General features: G+C 43.3%; 1 protein-coding gene across 8 annotated transcripts in view; it reads right to left on the bottom strand.

Moving 5' to 3' along the window:
• The window catches only part of CADM3 (cell adhesion molecule 3), a 379,565-nt gene that overhangs the window by 21,021 nt on the left and 333,827 nt on the right, over positions 1–24,717 (bottom strand). For all 8 annotated transcript variants that reach the window (XM_075330340.1, XM_075330346.1, XM_075330342.1 and 5 more), the window contains 2 exons: positions 13,354–13,444; positions 8,331–8,503 (listed from right to left, as the gene is read on the bottom strand). In XM_075330340.1, the coding sequence (XP_075186455.1) occupies positions 8,331–8,503; positions 13,354–13,444 (264 nt within the window). The remainder of the gene's footprint in view (positions 1–8,330; positions 8,504–13,353; positions 13,445–24,717) is intronic.

The following is a 24,717-nucleotide window of genomic DNA, read 5'->3' on the forward strand; positions in this document are numbered from 1 at the left end:
GTGGACGCCCAGGCCTTTTTGAGTTCCCAAGCTCACCAGTCAATTCCTTTTTTCTCAGAATGTACCCGACTGTTGATTTTGCTACTCCAAGCATGTCTGCTATCTCTCTGATGGATTTTTTCTTTTTTTTCAGCCTCAGGATGTTCTGCTTCACCTCAATTGAGAGTTCCTTAGACCGCATGTTGTCTGGTCACAGCAACAGCTTCCAAATGCAAAACCACACACCTGTAATCAACCCCAGACCTTTTAACTACTTCATTGATTACAGGTTAATGAGGGAGACGCCTTCAGAGTTAATTGCAGCCCTTAGAGTCCCTTGTCCAATTACTTTTGGTCCCTTGAAAAAGAGGAGGCTATGCATTACAGAGCTATGATTCCTAAACCCTTTCTCTGATTTGGATGTGAAACCTCTCATATTGCAGCTGGGAGTGTGCACTTTCAGCCCATATTATATATAGAATTGTATTTCTGAACATGTTTTTGTAAACAGCTAAAATAACAAAACTTGTGTCACTGTCCAAATATTTCTGGACCTAACTGTAAATGATTTTTCTAGAGTAAGAGCTCTGAATGTTACTGGCATTTTGGTTCATAAGGGATTTCAACTACTATGATGACCATATTTCCTATGTAAGTGAGTCGGGTGTCACGCTAGGTATGGGGAAGTACTGTTACGCTGTACTAGTGAGGGCACTGAGAAACACTGGAGAAGCTGTTTCTAGTTGCAGTTAGCAGACAACCCACTAGAGGGCGCAAAAACAATAGAATAGTCAGCAGGCTGAGTCAGTAGCAGGGTGTAAAGTCAAAACCAGGGGAGAAGCAAATAATGGTCAGGTGCTAGCCAGAGGTCGGGAGCCAGGAAGTCACGCCAATGTCAAAAGGGAGAAGCAGAGCCGAAGTCAGGTACAACAAAACAGGGTCAAAGGCCGGGAAATAAGAGCTACAGTGATGGGAGAGTCACGGGACAGAACTGGGAAGTCAGGAGGAGCTGAACAGACAGTACAGGGAGATGCAGGAACAGAAGAGTCACAGGACTGGACCGGGAAGTCAAGGGGAGCTGGGTAAACAGACGATACGGGGAGGGCTCAGGTAAGGACGGTAGCTGGATGGTAGGACAGAAACATTCATGGGAGCCAGACTCACGTGCTGCAGAGCAGAATCTATTACTGGCGGTGTTCCAGTAACAGCAGCACAAAGATATAGCGTCCTGACCCCCAAGACAAGGCAGATTGGAATAAGGCTCTCATGACCTGTAATCAATTTGAGAGATACATGCAATGGCTCAGAGGTGCCTGAGCCTGGCACAGATCATGACAAGTATGGCGGATGGTGAAAGGGAAGGGAAACCCTGTGTCTAGTTATAGAAAAGATGATGACCCCTGACCAAACCTACTGCTGGTCCCTGGGGTCCCTCACCACCCTAGATAGGTTCTGCACCTATGCGCCAAGGTGAATACCTGATCCTAGGTATCCCTAGTGCTGGACCCTGGATAGGGAATGAGTGGGATGAGCTCTTCATCAACCCCACTAAACACTAAAAAAGACTCACGGAGGACACACAAGGGGAAATGCGTGAACGACTTATCTACAGATGACACAGGTAGAAGTTCAGCAAAGTTTTCAGAAACAATACCACAGAGGAGTACAAGCCACCTGCTTGCAACCAAGCTTGAATAAACTGAAAAAATTATCACCAGCACCATTCCAAGGAAGAAAGGAGTAATTAAGCACTAATAAAATGCTGCGGATCAGCATCTGGGTGGAAGTCAAGCTCCTACTAGGTCCAAAAGGGGGAGAGATGAATCTATCTATACTAATGAATACATACTGACAGCAGGAAGAATGGAAAGGCAGGGAGCATTCTGTGCAGCCAAACACTGTGACCTTCTATGGCCAGAAACCACATGACATCGGGTTTGGGAGTCGAAATCAAGCATTTTTAATCCTAAGAGGAAAGAGTTGGTTGGCCCCATATGGATAAGATAGTTGGGCGTTCCAGTCAAAGTGATCCCATTGCGCCAACTGTTCTCTAATGTGTAAGAATAGCTGTTAAGTGAGTCCTAATTGTAATGTGAGAAGAAAAATACAATTTTTTTTCAAGACTTAAGTTATTCGAAGCCATCGCGGCCACCGAATAGGTCTTGTAAATTGTACATCGCTTGTGTATAGCAACATGAAATTATCGAACAGATTAAAATGATAATCACCATCTATTCCTGGAGTCAAATATTGAACGCGAGCTTGACATATTCGCTGCTAATTAACACGTGCAATTAAATAATTATTTAATAAGCTGATGTTTAATGTCTCCATCAGAGCTCCAACACTTTGCAGAAATATTCCTTCCTGATCTTTATGTAACCTCGTATGATAAGACTGTTTGTAAACTTATGAATATTCAGGGAGATTGCTCATTCAGACTCCCTATCTTTTGATGCTTTGTTTGGCTAACGATGGCAGTATAATTAGTTTAAAAAGAGATAATGAGAAAGAATGATAATTACCAGGCAACATTAGAATTAAACGGATCAGGAGAAATTAGAACTGGCTTCATCTTGGTGCAGGATACAAATGACGGAAAAATCTACTTTGCAAAACGCTGATTTTTTTGGATTTGGTTGTCAACCGGGAATCGCGAAGGAGGGGAGAATGGAGAGGAGCATCTATTTCTTGAGTCTTATTTTTTTTTGTGGGGGGGGGTATCGAATCTTAATCGTTTTTCTAAGACAATGGAACAAAGCTGATGAAAATCAGTAATGGGAGGAAGGACACAGAGAGGAGGAGGAGGAGGAGGGAGAGATAAATAGAAAGCGGAAGCTGGCCAGGAGATAAAGGACGGACTGGGAATAGAGCATTGCATAACCAAGAAGGTCCGACCTTGTACCTATGATAAGACTCTGAAGCAGAAAGCAACCAGGGATTAGGCGATTGTCTGGGATCTGTCGCTACACGGATTTTATCCGGTCCTGTTGTATTCTCATTTTAATTTGTCTCCCCCTCGTTGGCGCCCGAGGGAACGGCAGAGGTTTCGCCTTTAGTTTGTCTGAAATGTATAAATGCTCTTTTCATGTTGGATGTGAATAGAAACGCAAGGTTAGACAGATGATCGTTGATTAAAATCATAAGGGTTCGATTGACTGGAGACAGCTGGTGAGATATTGTAGAAATATTTGCACTGAGATTCCAGTAATGGTCATTCCCAACCTCTTCACTGATGAAATCACTCAAAAAAAAAATGTTTCCCCTCTTGGAAGACCCTCACAACAATCCTATCCTTACTGTGGTGACAAAGGGGTCTTTAATAAAGATAACATTTCTCCAAATCATGAAGAAGCCTGGTTGAAGAATACTGTTGTAGAACTTGAATAGTCCTTCAGAGGACCAGGGTTGGTCATGGCCGATTGATCTATCACGCTAGGTACGAGGAAGTACCAAGCGAATAGCGAAAGGGAAGGGAAACCTTGTAACTAGGAAGGGGGGAGATAATGACTCCTAACCAAACCTACTGCTGGCCCCTGGGGTCCCTCACCATCCTAAATAGGTTTCGCACTTATGCGCTGGCCGGATACCTGACCCTAGGTATACCTACTGCTGGACCCTGGGTTTCCTCAACACCCTAGATAGGTTCTGCACCTATGCGCCAAGCCAGATACTAGACCCTAGGTATCCTTAGTGCTGGACCCTAAATAGATAACGGGTGGAATGAGCTTTTAATCAACCCCACTAAACACCATATAAGACACAAGGAGGACACACAGGGAGAAATGCATGAACTACTTATCCACAGATGACACAGGTAGAAGTTCAGCAAAGCTTTCAGCAACAAAACCACAGAGGAGTACAAGCCTCCTGCTTGCAACCAAAGCTTAAATAAACTGAAAAATATCACCAGCACTAGTCCAAGGAAGGAAGGGGGATATATAAGCACCAAGATAATACTGGTGATCAGCATCTGGATGGAAGGTGAGCTCCTGCTGGGTCCAAAAGAGGGAGAGATGAATCCAGGAATAAAGCTACCTATACCAATGAATACTGACAGCAGGAACAATGGAAGGTCAGGGAGCATTCTGCACAGCCAGACGCTGTGACCTTCTATGGCCAGGAACCACATGACTATCTGTCACCCGTGACACGATCTGGGAAGAATCTTGTTGTGTATCTTGAAATAATAATCTTTGTCATATCACACATCCTTAAAATAATCTCTGGCTGGTATCACAAACCTTCACCACGTTGTGTGACCTAAGATATGGCATAACAGTATTTATGATCTGTCTTAAATTGGCCCTAATTGAGAGGTAAATCTCAGCCGAATGATTCTGAGGCCTATAGACGTTTCTCCCTCCTAAGCTTGGCCGTAACTACAGGTTTATTATTCTAGGGATGTACATCCCTTGGAAATAAGGACTTGGGAATGATAAAATCAAACATGCTTGAGCCTAATTTCCGCCAACATTGAGGAAAAGTGAGGAGGTCCCCATGCACAGTCAGCCAGATCTTACTGAAAATTGATCTTCAAGCTGACACGTCTTCAAGTCACATCAGTTTAAAGAGATGTTCTAAAACACGTGAGAGGTTAAGGACTGTAACCCTGAACACGCAGATTTCAACATAGAAGAGTCAAACAGGTGTCAACAACTACACCGGTACCAGTCAACCCAGATATCTATAAAGTCAAGGAGGCCTCCATGCCTACCAGAAAAGTGCTCAAATTCAAAGTAAATCATCAATGAGAATATGGTGGCAGTAGAACATAGGACCATCTTTGAACTATACAACATGGTCACTGCCAGATTTCTTCTAGCTGCTGTAAGATGGTGGCAGGACATGTGGTTGATGGGAGATATGTATCACAGAGGAGGTTATGTGTAAGCTCTAGTACAGTTAGTACTAAGAGAGTTCATAGGGAGCAACAGGTTCAGGTTTTACGAGCAGATGGAGAGATGGGTGAGTCTGGTAGCTCACATTCTCCCACCTATGCATGTGGTACATTTGTTAAAATGGAGACTGTTTGTCTCACACAAGTCTGTGTGTGGAGGTTGCTACACCTCCAGAGGGACACTCTGAGAGAAAGAAGTTTTCTTATCCTGAGTGGGTGAGCTGGCCATTTTGGTCATTTAATAAGACATTACTAGCAACAACAGCTTTGAGGTTTTCTTGACAGTACAAGCATGGCAAACAGACTCTCTATGGCGGAATGGATTCTAAGACATCGGTTATATTATCCCCATGTATGACGTTATGAAGGTTGTTGTCATACGGCAATTGGACAATTTACTTTGGCAGACCACTGTAGTCACTATATTGAAATTCCAATACGTCAGAAGTTTACAAACACAAAGTTGAGTGGGCTTTTAAGTGGCTTTAAAAATTCCAGAAAACAATGGCTTTAGAAACTTCTCATTGACTGATGCAATTTGATTTACTTTGAGGTGTACATGTGGCAATATTTCAAGGCCAACTTTCAAGGTCTACTTGTTTGATATCATAGGAAAATAAAAACAAATAAGCCAAGCTATCAGAAAAAAAATATTGTGGAGATGTATATATCAAACACATCCTATAGTTCAAGAAGGAGACACCTTGGAGACACCTTCTGTCTCTTGGAGATGGATGTATTAAATACCATAAGAGAACAAAGCCACCATACGGTTCTAGAAGGAAATGAGTTCTGTCTCTAAGAGTTGGATGTTCTAAACTCCATAAGAGAACAAAGCCACCATACGGTTCAAGAAGGAGTTGAGTTCTTCTTCCTGGAGGAGAACATACTAAAAACCAAAGGAACAAGGAGCCACCATACACTTCAAGAAGCAAATGAGTTATGTCTCTAGGAGGTGGACATACTAAACATCATAAGAAAATGAAGCCAACATATGGTTCAAGAAGGAAATAAGATATGTTTCCTGGATCAGAACGTACTAAAAACCAAAGAAACAGGCAGCTGCCATACAGTTTATGAAGGAAAGGTATTATCACTCTTGAAGATGAATATACTGAATACCAAGGAAGCATGCAGCCATACAATTCAAGATGGAGAATTGTTCTGTCTCCTGGAGGTGAACATAGTAAAAACCTTGGGAACACACTTCCATCATACTGTTCAGGAAGGGGACAAGTTCTGACTTCTAGACAATAATCGACTAAGCACCATAGGAGCATGCAGCTTCCATACTGTTCAGGATTAAAATATATTCTGTCTCCAAGAAGTAAACATACTTTGTTGTAAAACATATAAATCAAACAAAGAACGAGAGCAGATCACCTTGTGAGGATGCTAGAGGAAATTGGTACGTAAGTATTTGTATCAACAGTATAATGTGTCAACATGGAAGAGGCTCCAAAACCGTCATAAAAATCCAGGCTATAGATTACAACAGCACACGAGGACAAAGATTATGCTCCTCTAGATTAAACAAATATGGAACTGTTTGGCCACGATGATCAAGGTGGAGGCTTGAAAGCATCCCTACTGTGAAACAAGGTGGTGGCAGAAGGGACTAGTGGACTTCACAAAATATAATGGCATCAGCCAGAAAGATTGGAAGCTTGGGCTCAAATAGGTCTACCAAATGTAAAATGACCCTAAACATATTCTCAAAGTTGTGCCACAATGGCTTATGGGTAACAAATTGAAGGTAATGGAGTGATAATCCCTGGACCTTTGCTCAAAAGTTCATGTGCAAAATTAACACAAAGTGTGATGCGTGACCCAGGTTTGACAATCTAAAGGTAATGATACCAAATACTAACCATGTGCCAGCAAATCTGACATCAGAAGCAACTGGCCAAGTTTCCAGCGAATGTTTGTAGAAGCTCTTTCAAGGCTGCCCGAAACGTGTGACCCACATTAGACTACCTAAAAGCAACGCTACCATATATTACCATGTACCAGCAAATCTGACACCAGAAGGAAATGGCCAAATTTCCTCCAAATTTTTGTTAGATGCTATTTCAAGGCTGCCCGAAACCCATGACAATCTAAAGGTGAGGCTACCAAATACTAACCATCTGCATGTAAACTTCGGAGCCACTAGGAGTGTGATGGAAGAGATAAAAGCTATAAATCATTGTCTCTAGTATCATTCTGATATTTGACATTCTTTGCAAACAGTACGAATTGACCTAAGAATGGGAGGGTGTGTAGCGATGGCATCTCTGCAGAGAAGCTGACTTACTCACCACCCCGGACGGGTTGCATCCTCCCCCGGCACTCCCCCAGCCATCTACGTGTGCTGCTGCCTTCTTCTCCTCCTTGGACCTGTACATGCCGCACAGGGTTCCCAACAGTGGACCTATGACACGAGTGCGCACACTGGTCCTCCTATTACAGGAGGTGGCGTAAAGGTGGGGTACTGTAGCACTGGTGTCTGTGTAGAGACGCTGACTTACTAACCGCCACCTGGGGTTGCGTCCTCCCTAAGCCATCCATGTGTGCTACTGCCTCCTTTCCCTCCCGGGTTCTGTACATGCTGCACATGGTTCCCGGGAGTGGACCTAAGACATGCTCGCACACTGCCCCTCCTCTTAAAGGAGGTGGCGTAAAGGGGGAGTACTGTAACGCTGGCTTCTCTGCAGAGATGCCAACTTACTCACTGCCACCTGGGGTTGCGTCCTCCCCAGGCCATCCATGTGTGCTACTGCCTCCTTCCTCTCCAGGGCCATGTACATGCCGCACAGGGTTCCCGAGCGTGCACTAAAGATGCGCGCGCACACCAGCCCTCCTCTTAAAGGGTCAGCGTGCTATTTCCAGGAAATGACTCTCAGCTTGTGGCTGAGAAGCACAGCATATTTAAGGCACCCTCCCATTAGGGGAGGTGCCTGTGCAACGCCTCTAGTTAGTCAGTCAGTGTTCCAATCTGCTACCTAGCTAGTTGTCAGGTCCTGAGCTTCTGTCTTGTCATCCCTGTGTCCGTCTCCAGTACCTGCCTTCTCATATCTGTACATCCCTGCCATGCCCACCATTCCTGTCCGTATCCTGCCTGTACCCATCTATACCTGAGTCTGACACCTGTCCTGGGGTCAGATGTCAAAGTCCCGGTCACTGCCCTGGAAGTGGTACCTGGATCCCACTTCAAGGTGGGTGCTTAGTTAAGCCTCTCCCACTAAAGGGTAAGCCCGGGTCCCTCTGTGTTTTAGGGGGCCCGCTAATGCCGCTCGCTGCCTCTACATCGGCCATGGGCATTACAGGGTAGACTAAAACTACTGATTCGGAAGTGTATGACATCTTCTGACATCAACTGCACATGATGGCTAACGAAAAGAAAAGAAATAAGAAGCAAACACATAACCATGCATGGAGGGGCGAGCCATCGTAACTCGTCTGCGCTTACCGTTGACGTCCAGGTTGTATTCCGCTATGTAGTCACCCAGGAGGTTGAATACCTGGCACATGTAGGTGCCGCTGTCACTTTTGTTGAGGTTCTGAAATACCAGGCTATTGTGATCGGTGACTGCTGTGGTTGGCAGCTCGCCGTTTTTGCGTAGCCAGGTGTATTTAAGTGGTCTACAAAAAATCAAGAAAGAAAGAACAAATGAGTAAAGCGTCATCACAATGACGGCCATTACACCGATGGATCTGTGGGCGGAAAACACTTAGAAACAGCATTGTACTTCTCACCGGAGCAACACTGTAAATCTTCCCAAATCAGCCGGCTCCAACGTGTGGATCTCAATCTTAAAAATTGGTTACGAAATTACAACCTCCAGCAAAAACCTGACAGCCACCGCCGGACACCGCCGCGTACACAATATACAGGCACAAGACACTCTTACCTGCTTATTTTGAAAAGGGAGGCTGTCAGGATAAATAGCACTCACAGAGCGCCTCCACAGCTGTATACTGGGGGAGCGTATCACAATCCCGTACAGAACTAGTCCCGTCTGCAGGATTGCGCATCCTGTCTTATCTACGGTGTATAGAGGGGTTATCAGTTATTGTAAAGGAGGAGGAGGTGAGCTGTGACATCACCTATTGTGAATGCTGATTCCTGTGTTATGTACTGCATATAGAGGTGTTATCAGTCATTGTACAGGAGGGGGAGGAGGTGAGCTGTGACATCAAATATTGGGAATGGTGAATCCTGTGTTACGTACTGTATATTGAGGTATTATCAGTCATTGTACAGGAGGAGGAGGTGAGCTGTGACATCAAATATTGGGAATGTTGGATCCTGTGTTATCTACTGTACAGTGCTGGCCAAAAGTATTGGCACCCCTGCAATTCTGTCAGAGAATACTCAGTTTATTCCTGAAAATGATTGCAATCACAAATTCTTTGGTATTAGTATCTTCATTTATTTTGCTTGCAATGAAAAAACACAAAAGAGAATGAAACAAAAATCAAATCATTGATCATTTCACACAAAACTCCAAAAATGGGCCAGACAAAAGTATTGGCACCCTTAGCCTAAAGGGGGATTTACACGCTACGATATCGTTAATGTTTTATCGTAGGGGTCACGTTGTTAGTGACGCACATCCGGCGTCATTAACGATATCGCAGCGTGTGACACTGACCAGCGACCTTAAACGTCCTCCAAAGTGGTGAAAATCAGGAGCGGCGGTTTCTTCTGCTGCTCCGGTCACCTCCATGCAGCAGAGCTGGAAGCGACGCTGGACCATCCTGGATTACGCCGGACATGGAGGGCTTTTTTGAGCTTATTAAAGTGGTGAACCAGGGTATATGTTTGTGTTTTTTTTTCTAATAAAGGATTATTCGGGTGTGTGTTTATTTACTGTAACTTACAGATTAATCATGGAAGGAATCTCGGGGAGACGCCTGACATGATTAATCTAGGACTTAGTGGCAGCTATGGGCTGCCATTAACTCCTTATTACCCCGATTGCCAACGCACCAGGGCAAATCGGGAAGAGCCGGGTACAGTCCCAGAACTGTCGCATCTAATGTATGCGGCAATTCTGGGTGGCTGCTGACTGATATTGTTAGGCTGGGGAGCTCCCCATAACGTGGGACTCCCCATCCTGAGAATTCCAGCCTTCAGCCGTATGGCTTTATCTGGCTGGTATTAAAATTGGGGGGGACCGCACGCTGGTTTTTTTAATTATTTATTTATTTATTTTACTGCACAGTATAGACACGCCCACCGGCTGGGGTGATTGGGTGCAGTGAGACACCTGTCACGCAGCGTGGGGGGCGTGTCTGACTGCAACCAATCACAGGCGTCTGTGGGTGGGGAAAGCAGGGAATACGAGATTGATTAATGAGCGGCCGGCATATTCAAAGTAATTGTTGCCGCGTATTCTATGCACAGCTGTTCCTCGCCGCGCTGGTGATCGGGGAGCGGTATGAGCCAGGGGAAGAAAAAAACCGAGCGCCAATGTAAGTATGACTGAGAACAGCAGGAAAAAAGGTAAGTATACTGAATTTAATTAAAAAAAAAAAAAAAATAAGATCGCTAGTGTAAAAACGCACACGCAGGAAACGTGCTGAACACGGACATACTCCGTGTGTGGTTCGTGCAGGCACGGACCCATAGACTAAAGCGGGTCCGTGCCTGCGTGCTGCCGGCCAAAAACGGACATGTCGTCCGTGTAGAAAAGCGCACACACGTACTTACCACACGGTCACACGTTCCGTGTGATTTTACGTGTGTGTGCCATCTACCATTGAATAACATGGGTCTTTGTGTGTACGTGTCTCCGGTACTTGCAAATACGTACCGCACATGTACAAATTAAACGGATGTGTGTTGCGGGTCATAAGGACGGACGACAACACACTAATTGTGTAGTCTTGAGGCTGGTCATGTAAAGACAAGAGCATGTATTATACAGCCTATGGTCAGGGGCTTGAGAAGAAGGTGGGAGGCAAGAAAGCTATATTCCACCGGAGCCTACTTAAAGTTTACGAGGGCCCATGGTTAACAGAATCAAAGTGAGTGAACATGGAAAAGTGTATATATCTAGATAAATAGGGACCTCGGAGCTCTGTGGTCCTTGATGGTGACGATGATTCGCAGAGGATGAATGTTTCGCCTTGTTTTCGAGTGATGGGGTGGAACCAACAACAAGAAGAGGAAACAATACTGATTTTTGGCATTTGGGTTTTCTACTCCCATTGGATTGCAGGCGACTTCATCAAGTAGTGGTTTCCATGATGGTTGTTGCGTAAGCTGAGGGTCGCTTGTTCTTATGTAAGCCAATGTAGGAGGTGTAGAGAAGATGAGGATGGAAGGTGTTACCGAGGTGAAGCGTGGGAGAGGCGAAACATTTAGAATTGCTGAGGTGGGACTAGTAACAAGTTCACACTGATTATTGATTAGGGAGACTAACAAGGACTTGTATAAAAGTTCTTCTCTAGAAATCTCAATGAAATGGAAAAAATGAGACGAGGACTCCAGAAGATATGTGGTACAACTGCATTGTAGGCTATGGGTGAACGTTGTAGCTGGCCAATCCCCACCCAAATATCCATATATCTAGAAACAGGTTGATCGAAACTTCAGGATCTTACAGGTTTGCCTCAACCATAAATCTGTTGAAATATCCTAGACCCAACAAAAACACAGTTTCTGTCATTCTTAAGGGTGCTTTACATGCTGCGACATCGCTAACGATATATCGTCGGTGTCACGGTGTTAGTGACGCACATCTGGCACCGTTAGCGACATCGCAGCGCGTGACAGCTAGGAGCGACGATCAACGATCGCAAAAATATCAAAAATCGTTGATCGTTGACACGTCGCTCCTTTACGAAATGTTGGTGGAGCATGCTGCTGGTTGTTCGTCATTCCTGCGGCAGCACACATCGCTGTGTGTGACACCGCAGGAACGACGAACATCTCCCTACCTGCGTCCATCGGCAATGCGGAAGGAAGAAGGTGGACAGCATGTTCCGGCCGCTCATCTCCGCCCCTCCGCTTCTATTGGACGGCCGTTTTGTGACGTCGCTGTGACGTCGAACGCACCTCCCCCTTGAAGGAGGGATTGTTCAGCGTCCACAGCGACATCGCAGAACAAGTATGTTCATGTGACGCTGCCGTAGTGATAATATTCGCTACGGCACCGATCACTACATATCGCAGGAACGACGGGGGCGGGTGCTATCGCTCGCAACATCACTAGCAATCACTAGCAATGTCGCAGCGTGTAAAGCACCCTTTAGTAATTGGATGCAACGTTTTGGGTCAAGAGACCTTTCATCAGGTAGCTACAACCTTTCTGCCTTCTCAACAGGATCCTCATGACCTTTTGAAGTATGAGGCTGATGAAGGGTCTCTTGACCAGAAACGTTGGTTTTAATGGATAAAAAATATACAAAAGCAGTCTTTTTGTTGGGTTTGGAGTATTTCAGACATTTTAGGGTTGGGGCAATATTGAACTGTTGTTTTCTCTGTATATATGGAGGCCTCCAAAGAGGACATCATGTTGACTCATTTTAGTGTCTACACTACGGCTATAAACACCTCCTGTTCCAAGAGACTTTGTCAGGACTGGCAACCTAATCTTTTTCCATCACTATGAAGTCCCGACGGGGGCTTACTCCGGTTTCCCCATTGAAACATGTATATGCCCTGCCAAGCGTCCGTATGTTTTGGGGATCAAGAGAGAAAAACGGCTAACTTCTCAGTATCTAAAAGAATCTAAAATGGAGGGTCACCATGGTTAACAGTCTGTGAGAGTCCATCGGCTCTGTCCGGGATTCGAACCAGGACCTCTCGCACCCCAAACGAGAATCATACCCTGAGACCAATGAGGGGAATTACTTCCCCAAATTATCACCTATAGACTGGATAAGTTCTAACTTGCTGATCCCTAAAGGTCCCACTGGTGAACCCATCACAGATCCCAAGAATGGGGCTCTCTAGAGTGCCTCTTTTTACCGGAGCGATGGCAATGAATAAGTATCATTTTTGCTTGACCATCATCAATTAAAAAAGGGGTTTCCAATCTGAATAGGGCGCTTGTGAGCATGTGCAATGGCTGTGGAGTGGTGGCTGCACATGCTCTCTACTGTCTGTCTAGGAGGCCAGGAATCTCTTATACACTACAAAGGTGGTCGGTAACCTTGGCAATGAGTGGTAGAGAAGGATATAAAAAATCTTCCTCTCTTGAGAACCAAGAGTATTTTTAATAAGAGGCGAACTTCAAAATTACTTGTTTTTACAACTACAATCAGTGTGGGCCTAAACGTTAAGGTTGACTTTGTAGGCCCTTAAATTGAGCCCTCGATTAGGTTCCACAACAGGGGTATATAGACCTTAACAGTGGATCTTCTCTTGATAAGTATGGAGAATGGTAACCCAGATTACCATTGGCCCCCTCAGACCTCATGGCCCCTGGTATCTTTCCCGGTCCTGCTAGGCATGCCTACTTCTACATGTCCATACTCACTCTGGATTTCCATAGGCATCACACTGTAGTTGCAGCCTATCCCCCTCCCTTGGCAGGCTGGGCCGAGACTCAATCTTTGCTGTTGGATGATCTGTAAAAAAAAAAAGAAGTACATGAAATAGTAAATATAGATTATCATAAAAGTCACTCATAGTCAGCACAACAGCAAACAATAGACACCCAGATATTTCTCTGTCATTAGAATCACTTTTCCAATAAAATGTTGGTAAAATCGGTAATGAGAAAGAATGGGCTAAGATTCCTCAAGCTGGTATCTTCCTCACTTTTGCTGTAGGTCATAACAACCAGAGGGAAAGAAGGTCATAACAAAGGGAAAGCAGGTTATAACAGCCAGAGAGAAAGCAGGTTGTAACAGCTAGAGAGAAAGTAGGTTATAACAGCCAGAGAGAAAGCAGGTTGTAACAGCCAGAGAGAAAGCTGGTCATAAAAGCCAGAGAGAAAGCTGGTCATAAAAGCCAGAGGGAAAGCAGGTTATAACAGCCAGAGAGAAAGCAGGTTGTAACAGCCAGAGAGAAAGCTGGTCATAAAAGCCAGAGAGAAAGCTGGTCATAAAAGCCAGAGGGAAAGCAGGTTATAACAGCCAGAGAGAAAGCAGGTTGTAACAGCTAGAGAGAAAGCAGGTTATAACAGCCAGAGGGAAAGCAGGTTGTAACAGCCAGAGAGAAAGCAGGTTATAACAGCCAGAGAAAAAGCAGGTTGTAACTGCCAGAGAGAAAGCAGGTTATAACAGCCAGAGAGAAAGCTGGTCATAAAAGCCAGAGGGAAAGCAGGTTGCAACAGCTAGAGAGAAAGCAGGTTATAATAGCCAGAGGGAAAGCAGGCTATAATAGCCAGAGGGAAAGCATGTTATAACAGCCAGAGAGAAAGCAGTTTATAACAGCCTGAGAGAAAGCAGGTCACAAAAGCCAGAGGGATAGCAGGTTGTAACAGCTATAGAGAAAACACAAAAAGCACAACAAGCAAAGAACCTAGCTCTCTGGAGAAGCTGAGGTGTTGTTTCTGTTGCAGCTGAGAAGCTTCTAAATGGAGTAACTGTAGAGAACTTTTTGTTGTGTCTTTTCCCTATTTATCTTCTCTTCTTCGTGTTGTTTTATTGTAGTGGTGACACTAGCATCTTACTGGCCTTGGCACTAGTCATTGTAAGTTTAGGGCCAGTGGGGGCCTAGGCACGTGACGGCGCACGGAGGAAGGACACGTCTAGGGATGTTATTGAAAGCACGGATAAGTGAGTATTAGGAGGTGACCCTGCTCCCCTTTCTCCAGCACCAGGGCCATCCATTGTATTGTCTCCCTGGTGTTCCCTTTGTGTTGCGTCACTCGTCGGGGTTCCTGTTGTCCCTGGCATCACAAATGTCTTGGCAATGTTGGTTATAAAAGTTAGAAACTGCTTTAGAGCTGTGGGATCGAAAGTCCAACTCAACATGGTAAAGAAAAGCAATTATTACACTGTATTTCATGATAATATGTCCACCGGGGGGCGCTGTTTTATTACTTTTTAATGGAACGTAAAGAGAAATAAACTACCGCTGAGATCCGGCCAGTGCACATTTCTTCCAGGGAATGAACTTGGCTTAGGTAGTGTATAATTTGGGCATATTTTCCCTTTATTGTGGAACCTGCTGTCTGACTCATTTTGCTGCAAAGCAGACGAAGCTATAAAGTTTCGGCTAAATCCATTCAATGTTTAGCTCACACCTCTCTCTATTCCTCCGCTAAGTGCCAATGCTTTATGGAGCACATAGACCGGAGCTGCGGATAACGTAGCAGATCCTTAACACTTTGGAACAAATACATAAATCTAGTAATGACAGAGTGGCTCGGGATAAGACACAGAAGACTCACGGCCAAATACGGCTGATTTTATCACGCGCGCTCGCTGGGAAAGTGGCAGGTTCTGGGGGAATGTATGAATGTGCTGCAATGCCTCGGGGGACTAGAGTCAGGAGGATGGATCGGGGGTCTGGTGCAGGGCGGCAAACATCAGGGCACTGCGCAAGGAGCCGTAATATATAGGGGTGTGACTCTGGAAGGAAACCTCCGTACATATGTATCCGCCAACATGTAGGAAGGACCACAGGCTGCACTGCTAGCATGTATACTAACATGGCGGAGGGGTGACACAAAGTGTTTTGCGATAAAAATGACCTAGTAATATAATTGTACAGGTCAGTATAATTAGAAGCTTGAAAATATTTTTTTTAGATTATATCTTTTTCTATCTAGATGTTTCAGTTGTTTTTGTAGACTCTAGGGGGGTAGATTTTTATGGTTTATATATATATATATATATATATATATATATATATATATATATATATATATATATATATATATATATATATATAGTTATTTTTCAGATTTTTTTTGTTGTTAAACTTTATTTTTTATTTATAAGTTTTTAACTTTTTTTTAGACTTTAGTTTTAGCATTTATTTTACGTTATTTTTGATTACAATATTCATTTTAAAAATGAGCTGGTAATAGAATTTTTCAGTTCAGTATAATTACTGAAAAAAAAACAAAGTATTTTGGATGGGATTTTTTTTTTCTAGATTTTTTTACTTGTTGTTTTTGTAGATTTTACGTCAGAGGGTAGATTTGATTTTTTTTAGTTGTTTTCTTTTTTTTTTAAAGATATTTTTGTTTTTTTTAAGATTTTAGTTTTTTATTATAATTTTTAGTTGGAATTTTTTTTTTTAGATTTTAGGTGTTTTTTTTTTAGATTTTCTTACAGTGCCTTGCGACAGTATTGAGCCCCCTTGAATTTTTCAATCTTTTCCCACATTTCAGGCTTCAAACATAAAGATACAAATTTTAATATTATGGTGAAGAATCAACAACAAGTGGACACAGTTGTGAAGTTGAACGAAATTTATTGCTTATTTTAAACTTTTGTAAAAAATAATAAACTGAAAATTGGGGAGCGCAATATTATTCATCCCCTTTACGTTCAGTGCAGCAAACTCACTCCAGAAGTTCATTGAGGATCTCTGAATGATCCAATGTTGTCCTAAATGACTGATGATGATAAATATAAGCCCCTGTGTGTAATCAAGTCTCAGTATAAATGCCCCTGTTCTGTGATAGTCTCATGTTCTGGTTAAAGCGCAGATAGCATCATGAAGACCAAGGAACACAACAGGCAGGTCCGTGATACTGTTGTGGACAAGTTTAGAGCTGGATTTGGTTACAAAAAGATTTTCACAATTTTAAACATCCCAAGGAGCACTGTGCAAGCGACCATATTGAAATGGAAGAAGTATCATACCACTGCAAATCTACCAAACTCGGGCGTCCATCCAAACTGTCATCTCAGACAAGGAGAAGACTGATCAGAGATGCAGCCAAGAGGCCCATGATCACTCTGGATGATCTGCAGAGATCTACAGCTGAGGTGGGACAGTCTGTCCATAGGACAACAATCAGTCGTACACTGCACAAATCTGGCCTTTATGGAAGAGTGGCAAGGAGAAAGCCATTTCTCAAAGATATCCATAAAAAGTGTCATTTAAAGTTTGCCACAAGCCACCTGGAGACACCAAACATGTGGAAGAAGGTGCTCTGGTCAGATGAAACCAAAATCGAACTTTTTGGGCACAATTCCAAACGATGTTTGTCGTAAAAGCAACACAGCTCATCACCCTGAACACACCATCCCCACTGTCAAACATGGTGGAGGCAGCATCATGGTTTGGGCCTGCTTTTCTTCAGCAGGGACAGGGAAGATGGTTAACATTGATGGGAAGATGGATGGAGCCAAATACAGGACCATTCTTGAAGAAATCCTGTTGGAGTCTGCAAAAGATCTGAGACTGGGACGGAGATTTGTCTTCCAACAAGACAATGATACCAAACAAAGCAAAATCTACAATGGAATGGTTCACAAATAAACGTATCCAGGTGTTAGAATGGCCAAGTCACAGTCCAGACCTGAACCCAATCGAGAATCTGTGGAAAGAGCTAAAATCTGCTGTTCACAAACGCCTCCATCCAACCTCACTCAGCTCCAGCTGTTTACAAAGGAAGAATGGGCGAGAATTTCAGCCTCTCCATGTGCAAAACTGATAGACACATACCCCAAGAGACTGCAGCTGTAATCGCAGCAAAAGGGGGCGCTACAAAGTATTAACTTACAGAGGATGAATAATATTGCACGCCCCAATTTTCAGTTACTTATTTTTTATAAATATTTAAAATAAGCAATAAATATAGTTCAACTTCACAATTGTGTCCACTTGTTGTTAATTCTTTACCAGAACATTAACATTAATATTGTTATCTTTATGTTTGAAGCCTGAATACTTTTGCAAGGCACTGTATATACTGTGTGTATATATATATATATGTATATATATATATATATATATATATATATATATGTATATATATATATATATATATATATATATATATGTATATAGGGGTTATTTTTCACATTTTTTTTTTGTTAAATTTTATTTTTAATTTACAATTTTTCCACTTTTTTTAGACTTTAGTTTTACCATTTTTTTTTACGTTACTTTTTTTTTTTATTACAATATTAATTTTGCGGTAAAATGAGCTGGTAATAGAATTTTCCAGTTCAGTATAATTACTAACTTGGAAAAAAGTTTTTTAGATTTTAGATGGGTTTTTGTTTTTAGATTTTTTTTTTACTTGTTTTTGTAAATTGTAGACATCAGGGGTTTTTTTAAAGATATTTTTGTTTTCTTTTTAGATTTTAGTTTTTTATTATAATTTTTAGTTGGAATTTTTTTTAGATTGTAGTTGGTTTTTTTGTTTGTTTTTTTTTTTTAGATTTTCTTAGTTGCTGTTTTTGTAGAGTTTAGAAGAAAGTGTACTTTTTTTAGTTGTTTGATTTCTTAGATGTTGGGGGGTATAGATATTTTTGGTTTTTGGTTTTAGATTTTTGTTTTTATTAATACTTTTTTTATTTGGTGTTTTTAGAACTTTTTTAAAGCTCTCTTCGATGTTGATTTTTTAGATTGCCTTTTAGATTTTAGTTTTTCTTTATTTTTTTAGATTTTAGGTTTTTGTTGTTTTTTTTTAGATCTTTTAGTTGTTAAAATAAAAATTAGAAGTCGTAAAAAAATATATTTTTTGTCCATGGATATGTGTGAAGGCTTTATTTTTATGGATTTCATTTGAGGGTACATTTTGATCACTCTTTTTTTATTAGATGGCAAAGATATGAATTTTAAGATTTTATTGTTTTTATTTACCTTATGGGTTAAATAATTTTATAATTTCATAAATTAAACTTTTACATGTACCATGATTATCTTATTTTTTTATAATTATTTCTAGTTCTTAATTTCTTAATTGAAAAAGAAAGAGGAATTAAAATCTATATATTGCAATATTTTGTTAAAAAAATCTGTTTTATTACTTTTCTTGGAAATCTATTGGCAGTCTTCAAAATCGTTTATATGCCGCTGTCAGAGATTGCCTGTGGCATCTATGTGGTTAAGCAGCAGCGATCAGAGCTAACTTTCAGAAATAGAATGTGGTTCATAAGAACTGCAGAGGATTTTAGGAGAAGCTGTTTTAGGGAAGTGGCATTGTTTAGGGGCTGCATGACTATCATTGCTATAGGGGTATTTTGGTGGGAACGTTTATGGGAGTACTGAAGTTGGCAATTAGGAGGTCACTAAGTGTGGTGATTGTGTCATGCTTGGAGGAATACCAGACGATCGGCAAAAGGTGGGAGGAGAGAAAAACCTACTACTGGCTCCCCTGACGTCCCTAGATAGGTTCCGCGCCGATCAGGATACCTAGGCCCTGCCTGACCCTAGGTTATGATCGGATGGGATGAGCACTAGTCAACCCCACTAAGACATAAAGAACACACAGGGAAAACAAACAGGAGAATACAAACGGACAACTTATCTGCAATATGACTTTGGAAGAATGACAGCAACACACAATAACGGGCGATTTCAAGCCGGCTGCTTGCAATCTGGACCGCATAGAAGTAAACTCTATCACCGGCAACAAACGAAGAGGAAATGCAGGAACGTATAGACACAGGGAGTGGGGATAAGGATATGCAGCTTAACTAAAAAGATATCCGCAAGGTCCAACAGGTTAATGGTTCACACTAACAGGAAAGATACATAGAACGCCATTCCCACCAAGGAAAAAAAAGAATAGAATATCAAGGAGCAGCCAAATGCAGTGACCTTCTGAAGCTGGACACCAAAGGGTTGTCTGTCAACCGTGACACACCCAAGACATTATGGTACACAGAGCCTTACAAGGAAGCTCAGACTGGCACCTCTCTGGATGTTATGGTGGCCCTATGGCTGTTAAGGGTGTACAAAGGATGAGACTTATGAACGAACTAAGGCGGGCTTTGCACGCTGCGACATCGGTAACAATGTGTTACCGATGTTGCAGCGATAGTCCCGCCCCCGTCGCACGTGCGATATCTAGTGAAAGCTGCCGTAGCGATTATTATCGCTACGGCAGCTTCACACGTACATACCTGCCGTGCGACGTCCCTCTTGCCGGCGACCCGCCTCCTTCCTAAGGGGGCGGGTCGTGTGGCATCACAGCGACGTCACACGGCAGGCGGCCAATTGAAGCGGAGGGGCGGAGATGAGCAGGATGTAAACATCCCGCCCACCTCCGTCCTTCTCATTGCAGCCGGGAGGCAGGTAGGTGATGATCCTCGCTCCTGCGGCTTCACACACAGCGATGTGTGCTGCTGCAGGAACGAGGAACAACATCGCACCTGTCGCTGCACCGGCATTATGGAAATGTCAGAGGCTGCAGCGATGACACCATAACGACGCTTTTGCGCTCGTTCATCGTATCAAAAAGGTTTTACACGTTGCGATATCGACTGCGACGCCGGATGTGCGTCACTTTCGATTTGACCCCATCGACATCGCACGTGCGATGTCTCAACCTGCAAAGCCGCCCTAAGGGTGTATGTAAAGCGCTGTGGAATTAATAGCGCTATATAAGTGAATAAAATTATTATTATTATTATTATTATTAAGGGTCCGATACATCTAAGTTTTACCCCAAAAGTTGTAAAAAGCTTTGAAAACTTGCAAAGTTTTGGCGCAAAATTTAGAGATTGTAGGAGCTCTAACGCTAATTTCACCCAGCTCTGACAAAATGGGTGAAATTCATAAGTGGCAACGTTCAGTACTCCACAATTCATACTCCAGCAGGGACTGGCATATGATTTGTTGCAAGATGCACACAGATGTGCACACCAACTCTCCGATGGCCCTGATTCATCAAGAAGAGCATCTGACTTCAGCAAGGCCCCTCACCAAGACCAACGTAAATTCATAGGCTCAATTTTGGTTAATCGTGCCCTAAGACTGTTGACAATGGTAGCATGAAGATGATTGGTGCGGTCATGAGATGTGTCCTAAATAGAGTTGAGTGGACCTGTTGAAGTTTGGATTCAGTGGGTTCAGCTGGACTTTAGATAAAGTTCAACTTGGGTCCCAAACTTGAGCTGAGCCCCATTGCGCTCTCCACCCACAGACAACCAGCCATTAGTAGACCACTTCCGGGGGAGGGATTTTTAATTTTTTTTCTTTGTACGCACTACATCCGATAATGTTTTTTTCACCCCCAGTGCGAGCTGTTCAGACACAGCAAGCGGCATACACTGGCTCGAGCACCAAGCGTACCCAAGCACACTGATGCTCGACCCAAACTGCTAACTTGAACACTATTATTTTTGTAAAGTCCGTGTTCGGTACTAACACCAAACTTTACTGTTTTGGTTCGGCCATCTCTAGTACCAAGTGCTACCTTAAAAAAGTTTGTCAACACTAAAAGACTGTTCAAACCAAGCACAGGAGCTCGTTGCACCCTTAGCAATGCCAACCAGTTCAGTGCACCTTCCCACCTTCTTTTTTTCCGTTTATCTCTGCTACCCTTTGCCTCAATTGATATCTATGACTTTACTTAAGCAAAAGAAGGGTTTAGATAGATGGAAGGAGCACCAGAGTGCTCGGCCACACCAAGGGTGAACTGAGTGTGCTTGGGTTGGCCAGTCATGTTGTGCGCCTTTCATGACATTAACGATAATATAGGTTTCAATCCCTTTTGTAACATTTCACATGTTCACAACCTCCCCTGAAAAGTTCACCCATAGCCAAGTCCACCGTGGTCTTTTGCTTTGAAGGACCTATTGTAGTACAGATGTGTCCATCCTTATCCTATCTTTTGACATGAAATGTTTGGCAAACATGATTTTTGATTTTGGGATACTCTTTTTAGAGGTCTCTCTACAAAATTGGAGATCAGATGCCTCCATGATAGATGAGGAGAACATATGAGGGTTAATTTTTTTCTTCCAGTCTCTAGTGGAACATCTGAGCGTCTTGACATCGGCATTCATTCATGTGAGAAGGAAAAAAATAAAAGAAGTGTAATAGCACCTTCTTCTTACCGAGTCTACGAACAGCCCAAAGGGTTATACACTTCACACGTAGACTCATACACCATAAACCCTGAGCGGAGATAAACATATGCATAACACGCAAGTCTAAATCAAGGCGGATGTATCCGAAGGAAGACGACGGAGAATCCTAGGAGACGTCGCGGAAATGACAGCAACATAAGCCGATGCCTACACTTAACTCCACCGTCACCAAAAGAATGGGCCGGCACACTTGGGGAGGTTGTGGAGAGTGAGCGCCTCCGTCTTTCTCCATAATAAAGACGCCTCTCAGCCACCCGGGTCAATATAAATTGAGTAGGATCTAGCAGGCTGCTTGTGCCTGCCGACTATCAGTCACTTGGACATGGCTGTTAACTCCAGGGGAAATTGAATCGCTTATCAAACATCTTTCAGAATAAGAGAAACCTGGCAGACTGGCTCATTTCCCAAACGGAGCGCCATGTCTGGGCAAAAAAGAGATGAGTTTAATGTCAGGGGCATGAGCACAAATAGAAAGACACTGGCAGAAATGAAGAAAGGATCCAGATGTTTTCCATACTGATGAGTTGTGTAGCATGGGGGGGGGGCAACACCTGGCACCCCAAAACAGAGCCATACACTGTTTACATTCAGCCGGCGCCAAAGCTAAAAACAGCTAATCAATGGTGGTGCAGAAGTCAGACTCAACCCAATCTAATATTAAACAACCTATTGTCACACGGAGGGTTTTGCTAACTTCTCCAACTGTCATGGCGGCGTCAGGATCTGTTGAGACTAATTATTCTGAGACTCCACCTGATAACTTCTCTGAGGTCTGTAATCAGCGTAGGCTGACTCGGGCATCGGCCAACAGATTGGTAGTTCATAGGCAGGCTAGCAAGAGTTAATCTCTGTTGGTCTGCTGGTAAGTCATCTTTGATCACATGTTGTGCAGGAGCCAATCCCATCTGCTCCCCTCCTATATATGCTGGCTGGACACTTCCATTAGTGCCAGCTATAGTTTATCTTATCTAGTCTGGTGACGTGTTGTGATGCAGTGCTAAGGCCACGTCTCACTAAGCGACATCGCTAGCGACATCGCTGTTGAGTGACGGTTTTTGTGACGCAACAGCAATCTTGCTAGCGATGTCGCTGTGTGTGACATCCAGCAACGACCTGGCCCCTGCTGTGAGGTCGCCACTCGTTGCTGAATGTCCTGGACCATTTTTTGGTTGTTGCTCTCCCGCTGTGAAGCACACATCGCTGTGTTTGTCAGCGGGAGAGCAACGATCTGAATGTGCAGGGAGCAGGGAGCCGGCTTCTGCGGACGCTGGTAACCAAGGTACACATCAGGTAACCAAGCAAAGGCTTTGCTTGGTTACCCAATATTTACCTTGGTTACCAGCATCCGCAGCGTCTAAAAGCCGGCTCCCTGCACACGTAGCCAAGGTACACATCGGGTAACTATAAGCAAAGCGCTTTGCTTGGTAACCCGATGTGTACCATGGTTACAAAGCACAGCATCGTTACACGGGTCGCTGGTGGCTGGTGGCTGATCTCTGACCATATAGCGAGGGTTCAGCGATCCCTGCCAGGTAAGATCGCTGGTGGGATCGCTGAAGCGTCGCTTAGTGTGACGGTACCTTTTCACAGTGTCCAGAACTAATTTCACCTGGTGTCTTGGTGACTTCTGACCCTGTTGACACTGCAGAGTCTGACACGACACCAGGTGCTTTTGGGTTGCTCAGTCAGTCTCGGGCGTCGACCAGTTGTGTGCTTACTAATGATCAGTCTAGAAGGAGTTAATTTCTGTTGCCCTATGGATAGTTGAAACGGTCACAGGTTGCTTGAGGCCTATCGCAGCCACCTCCGTCTTTACAAAATGGTGCAGCCTGTTCCTCCATGCTGATTATATCTTAATTTGCAAATACTGGGTCTTGTGCTGTAGTGATCTAGTTCTGGTGATCTCCTGTGCATTATTTGGTGCGTTGTGGAAATGTCCTTGTTGTTTATTATTTCCTCCCTGATTCTTTATTTCCTCCTGAGCACATATTGGCTTACCTCTGTGCGTGTGCAGTTAATTTGTTTTGTTTTTTTTCCCTGTCTGTCTATTTGTGTGGAATAAACCACTCTTGTCTCGATCTGCCCCGGGGATAGGGAGACGGGGTTTAGACCAGGGCTATTCAGGAGTTAGGTTATGAAGGTGGCCCAAACATCATCACCATCAGATGAATCTTTGGGAACAGGGACAGCTAGGGCCCTCAGCCCTAGGGCCAGTAGGGGTGCCCACTTTTCAAGTTACATTGTCACACCTCATGACATCCAAACTTACTGGTGGTTCTTGTACGTTTTTGTGTGCGGTTGTAGAGTTAACCTTTGTTGTCTTTTGGTCGCTACCTTCCTGATCTTGCTTTTTTCCTTAGTCTTTCTTTGTTGGTTCCTGTGTGTTTGCAGTGTGTCAGAGTTTTGTTTTTGTCCCCTGTCTGTTTTTATCTGTGTTTCCTTCCATCTCTCCTGGGGAATAAGATCAATTCTGGTCAGGAGCTTAGCGGCACGAGACTCAAGCATCTCCACTATTAGTGGTAACCCTGAGGTTAGGGAAAGCCTAAGGACCCCTGGACAGCATACGAACCCCCGTCCCTTGCCTTCCTACAGTCACATCATGACACCTATCCTTAGGATAAGTCAGCAATATTATAAGGCTTAACCATAACATGGTGCTGGCCTAGTCTAGCAAATTTCAAATTTTTGATGAAGTACAAATGAGCTTGACCTAAAAAAGAGCCTTTAGGTCTGCTCAGAAGAACAATAGCTAAATCTAAACTTATCCTTTCTTACCTTTCCATATGCATCAACATATCTCTGTCTCGAACGTTGTGAGATGACCAACTTTGCTTTAAAATAACATGATTTTGTGATACTCTGTCAGGAGATATTTATGCTATTTG

Source organism: Anomaloglossus baeobatrachus, chromosome 12 (assembly GCF_048569485.1).
Source record: "Anomaloglossus baeobatrachus isolate aAnoBae1 chromosome 12, aAnoBae1.hap1, whole genome shotgun sequence".
Taxonomy (NCBI): Eukaryota; Metazoa; Chordata; class Amphibia; order Anura; family Aromobatidae; genus Anomaloglossus; species Anomaloglossus baeobatrachus.